This window comes from Castanea sativa, chromosome 12, assembly GCF_040712315.1.
Source record: "Castanea sativa cultivar Marrone di Chiusa Pesio chromosome 12, ASM4071231v1".
Taxonomy (NCBI): domain Eukaryota; kingdom Viridiplantae; phylum Streptophyta; class Magnoliopsida; order Fagales; family Fagaceae; genus Castanea; species Castanea sativa.
The window spans coordinates 2,147,967-2,153,537 of NC_134024.1; the positions used below are offsets into that span (position 1 = coordinate 2,147,967).

A 5,571-nucleotide genomic window follows, 5' to 3' on the forward strand; every position below is an offset into this window, starting at 1 on the left:
ACGGCTTCAATGGCCCAAAAGGTTGTGATATGATAGCCACTAAATATTCAACATCTGGGTTCATCAAACTCCTAGAATTTGGAAGAGAATGCAAACCATGTAACAGTTCCAATTATTATAACAAAATGTTGAATCTGGAAACAAATTCCAAAATGAATGCCTAATTTTCCACAGAGTGGCCTACATCTCATCTTTATTCATGACCAATTAATATATAACGAGAGAAATTAACATTTGTATGTCAAAATATCACTACTATGATTCCTAGCTCCATGCCTAAGATGCCTTTGTCATCCCAGTTGCTACGAATGAGATAAAACACTAACGAACATACAATCGTACTTTGAAATATATATTTCAAATTAAAGTATGATTGTATATACGGAACGATATATATATAGTTCGATACGTTTAATTATAGAAAATAATGTTTATTTTTCAAAGAATTTCCTTTTCTTTTTTTTTTTAATGAAAAAGTATTTCCTTTTTATTTGGTAAATGAGAATTTTTTTTAATACATATATAGTACTTATATATACATATAATTAATTACTATATGGTATATGCTAATTTTACCAACTAAGGTCTCCCCAACAATGAGTGTTTTGGTTTGATAATAAAGAATTATTATTAAGAGCAGACATTATAGGTTGAAACTCTCTAAAAAACCTTCCCAACAAATAGATAAATAAAGTGTTGAATGTATTGGTTTTACAATGTGATGTGATAATGAATTTAATTTGGTGCCACTTTAACAATATAGTATAAATCAATTTCTTAATTAATTAATTTTTTTGAATTCAGGAGTTGACATTATGTATGGCGAAAATACTAAAAGTAATAACACATGATGATGAGGCAGTAGGTGTATATGATCTAGGCTTGTTGTTTTCTCGGCGTTTTATATTGTGTTTTTTCTGGTTTAGTCGAGAGCTAGCCAAGTCTCTTCTCTCTTTCTTTGTATGGCTATTGGCTACTGCCTAGCCTGGGAAGTATGCCCAGGTGCTTTACTTAATTTGTATACGGACTACATATTGTTTCGGTATACAATTTTTCTAACTGTTATCTCAAAACCAAAAAAAAAAAAAAAAACATATTTATTTTACTGAAAAAAGAACTTATAAATTAATAGAGTAATGATTAGGAGATTTGATGTTTTATCTCCGTTTACACTAAAAACCAATTAGTGTTTTAGTTTGATTCAACTTGTACTACTATTCCTAGTATGTCGACTTTCAGAATCCTACATAAATCTTAGTCCTTTGTGTGATTATTTCTTCTATTTTCTATTTCTATTTTACATATCTCCACTATCTTTAACTCTACTACAACAAATAGGTATCGACTCTATCAAGGCTTCAACTAACTCTTTTATGATTATTTCTTCTATTTTTCTATCTTTGTTGCCCATAAACTCACTATTTGTAACTACACTCACAGCAAATAAGTATCAAGGCCCTTGTTGTCTCAACATGCATGTAAGAATGAGAGAAAGTCATTAACATTTGACTTATAAGATTGCATTAGAAGCTATTATTGCCACTTAAAAGAATTTAATTCCCCTTAAAATAAGTCAAGGGACTTGAACCTAGGTTCTTTCTTTGAAGAGAATTAATGAATAATGCAATTTCATAGAGCTATATATAAGGTTCTAGGCCACTTATAAGAACATTAATAAGTAATCCTTCAAAAAAAAAACATTAATAAATAATGAATGTGTTAGTATATATTAATTCGATTCTTTTGGGATATTTAAAGAAGGTTATTGTTGTTGTTGTTGTTGTTTTTTTTTTTTTTTTTTTTTTTTTTTTTTTTTTTTTTTTTTTTTTTTTAATATTATTGTAGAACTACCGCAACATGCAGTAAAGGAGAGGAATTAATAAGAAGTTGTATGAATCACCACAAGTACTACATGCAAACAAAAATCTACAGAAATTAATAAGAAAGTTCAACAAAGATCAATTTATATTGGCAATATTGGCTGACATTGCGAGCCAAACAATGGTTTGTATCATTGATTATTTGTTAAAAAACAACCAAGTCTTGAACCTATTGGAAGATGTGCAATCTAGCAAAGTTTGCTTGAGCGAAACAGTTAGGCCCCTCGAGCGAACTTCATTCCCACTCAAAATGAATAAATTAAGCAACTTGAAAGTATCATGTATCTTGCTCGAACAAGACAGTCATAAATTGTTTTTTTAAAACACGACTTGTTGACTAAGATGTGCAAAGTTTGTGACTTAATTAGCTTCTATCACCCCTTTGGATCTTACTCTTGCTCTTGGAGTTGCACTCTCACGGCCGGTAACAGTATATATTTGACAAAAAAAACTTCACGAATCCATTTTTAAAGAAATTACAAAGTTCCAACATGAAGTGAATTCATATAGTGTAAGTTCACAAGTTCACTATGAGATGACCTTATAGTAATTTCCTATGAAGTTCTTCTTTAGTTTTCCAATTTGTTACCAAATCTCTGAAATATTGTTACTTTGACAGATTTGGTATATGTAATTTGATTTTTACATATCTGTGATATAAAATATCAACTTGATTAAACTTTAATGGGATAAGTTGTGTATTAGGGTCTAAATAGAAATTTCACAAGATCATCATACACTTAAATTAAAAATTAATTATGAATGGCATGGCAGAGTCACGACATGTTACAAAATTTGCAAATCTCAATGCATGGCATATACGTTTTTGCAATTTTTTAGAGAAAACCAAGAAATCAAACTAAATTTCTCTCCCCCTTCGGGTCCAAATCCCACTTGTTACAATGAAATAAAACTAAAATCAACTTCTAAATTCACATTTCATCACAAATTGAACTTAACAATCTATCAAATAATTAATCCCTGGATGTAATTTTGCTATTTTACAGGCAGCAACAACAGCTATTTGCCATCTTTTGACAAATTCTGCATAGTCCTCCGATAGTGCTATATTTGGATAAACAGTATCAATGATAAACGTCTTAAGTGAGACCGCGATGTCAAGTAAATCCTTAGCAAAATCAACATGACTTCCACTTCCATCAAACCCAACCCATTTAATCTTCTTGAGACATTGATGGGGATGCTTTGAAGCCTTCCATATGTTGTAATTTTCCACTAGCTTCTAATAACCAAAAAAAAAAATTGAAGTAAAATAATTAATTGTTTGAATTAAGCATGATCATTCACAAAAAAAAAGAAAAAAGATGAGGATCAAGAACATATATAAATAGTGAACATAGTAAGGACTGAATGGTCATCGCACCTCATTTTCAGATGGTTTATGACTAAAATCCATTTCCAACTGCCACATGCAAAAAAAAAAAAAAAAAAAGGATATTAATATGGATAAATCATATTATATTCCTGATTTTTTATTATATAAGTAGATTACATTCTTTTTTTTTTTTTTTTTTTTTTTTGATAGGAAGTAGATTACATTCTTGATGTCAAGGTATTCTGTCAATTTAATATTGTATCGACAGCATAAGGAAATAAGTTGTCTCATTTAACAAAACACAGCACAAATCAAACAATCATGGAATAAAGCATACAAATACCTTGATCCTAGTTGCTACTCATATTAACATGATAAGTACACATATCATATGTAATAGCATGCAATCATCTGAGTATATATATAGTAAAATCAGCATGCAATTTGATTTTAACCATATAACTTAATTTGTGCTTTAATATTAATTATATGTATACAAGCACAAACATATACTTCCGTATAATTTATATGGCACTCATAACCGTATAATTATCCTAACAGTATACACTTCTCAATTGTGAGCTGCAAAATAAGAAACCAACCTCCAATGAAAATTTCTTCAACAAAGGAGAGGCAATTATAACAGCAATTAACGGAAGGAGGCTTTGACCTAGGTAAGTGTAAACCTTCAATACCACTTTTTTGAGGTTACAAAATTCTGGAAGCTTGTATGGGAACAACAAAGTTCTGTCAACTACCTAATTAAGAGGAAAGAAAAAACACATTCAATATATATAAATGATATTCCAAATTAAAGGAGAGGTTAGGAAAAAACAAAATGGGAAGCATAATAAGAAAACTTTGCACTAACCTCTTTGGTAAAATATAATACAAGCTTCTTAATTTGAGAGAGATAGCTTGCATGCTGGTCAGAATCAAACTCAATTGATTCACAATATTTCCCTCCAAATGCTACCTTTGAAAGAAGAGGTACATGCTTTAAAGTCATATTTTTAATCTTCGGTCCAACGTACCCAAAAGAGACAAGATTTGGTGCTGAAATTTCAAGATTTTCTAAATTTGAGCAGTGAGCTACTTGAAAGCTACTCAATTTGGGTGGCTGATCAACAAGCCTGAGATTTACTAAACTCTTGGAGCTACTCACATATAGTTCCTCAAGATATGGACAATTTGATACATAATGCTCAAGAACCTCTCCAATGACATTTACTTCAGTCAAAAAAAGTTTTGTTAGAGGAAAATCTTTCATGACAGGGAATTTTTTCTCAATAGTGTAATATTGTTCCAAGTTCAAATCAAGCATCTTGACCCAATTTTCCATTGCAAAGTTTATCCACTCATTAACATCACGAGATGTTGTTCCATCGTAATCAAGTAAAATGGTCAGTTCTTGTGAAGGGTTATATGTACGAAAAACATCGAGGATGAACCTACACTTTCTCACAGGACGCAATTCTATTTCAGGTGGTGACATATAATCCTTGATTATTAGACTAGGGACATATGTCCATAGATTTTTCCATCTATATGAAAGAACACTAGTCCTTGCGGCTTCTTTGACTGGCAAGCGATATAAGATATTTGTAAGAATCTCGTCCGGTAATTGGCTTATTCGATCCTGTAATTAGTCCTCGTAGTTAGCATGGAAACAAAGAATTCAATACGCATTAAAATCTAGCATGTCTTCAAATTTATAACCACCTATTCTAATGTCATGATAATCTATGCTTCATTTAAAATTTAAACTACCATCATATCAATAGCCACCACATGTTTTAAAGTAATTAAGTTCTTTCAAGATATGAATCAATATGATAATATATAGAAGAATGAATATTGTGCCATATAAACTAGCAATTCTAGCTAGGAAAAATGTATTTTATTATAAGACAAAAAATCTCTTTCAAAATATTTGTGGAACTCATGTATTTTAAGAGGGTTGAGACAGGCTTGTATGATAATCTCTCTGATTACAGTTAGGAAAAAGAAGGGAAAAAAAAAAACAAAATAAACATAAAAGCTAATTAGATCAACTTAAATAACCCTAGGTACCTAAAGGTAGTTTTTGCATGTATTGCACATAGACCAAATCAATATATACAGTTTTACCTAAATTTGTTTATTTATCAAGTACAACATGTAAATTACAATGATGGCCACACGGCACACACTATACAGTATACATATATAGCAACTATGTTCATGAAACATGAAGTGGAAGCATCACAAAATTAAGTAAAATTCACATAACGAAACTAAAAGTAATATTACTTTATCCATAAATAACTAAAAAGAAATTGATGATAAGGAGGTTAATCAATGACAACCTCAATT

At 30.2% G+C, this 5,571-nt stretch overlaps 1 protein-coding gene across 1 annotated transcript; it reads right to left on the reverse strand.

Moving 5' to 3' along the window:
* Positions 1-2,835: 2,835 nt before the first annotated feature.
* On the reverse strand, positions 2,836-4,711 carry LOC142619458 (uncharacterized). Its single transcript, XM_075792554.1, has 3 exons — positions 4,088-4,711; positions 3,819-3,974; positions 2,836-3,123 (listed from the first exon to the last, which is right to left on the reverse strand). Exons 1-3 carry the CDS (start codon positions 4,709-4,711, stop codon positions 2,836-2,838), a joined length of 1,068 nt encoding a protein of 355 aa, XP_075648669.1.
* Positions 4,712-5,571: the final 860 nt, after the last annotated feature.

Bases quoted from the DNA above. Each gene is read 5' to 3' on its own strand.
- LOC142619458 (XM_075792554.1), bottom strand. From the start codon at position 4,711: ATGTCACCACCTGAAATAGAATTGCGTCCTGTGAGAAAGTGTAGGTTC. The intron at 3,975-4,087 runs GTTAGTGCAAAG...CCTCTTAATTAG, and splicing joins TATTATATTTTACCAAAGAG to GTAGTTGACAGAACTTTGTT. The intron at 3,124-3,818 runs GTTGGTTTCTTA...TTTGGTTATTAG, and splicing joins TGAAGAAATTTTCATTGGAG to AAGCTAGTGGAAAATTACAA.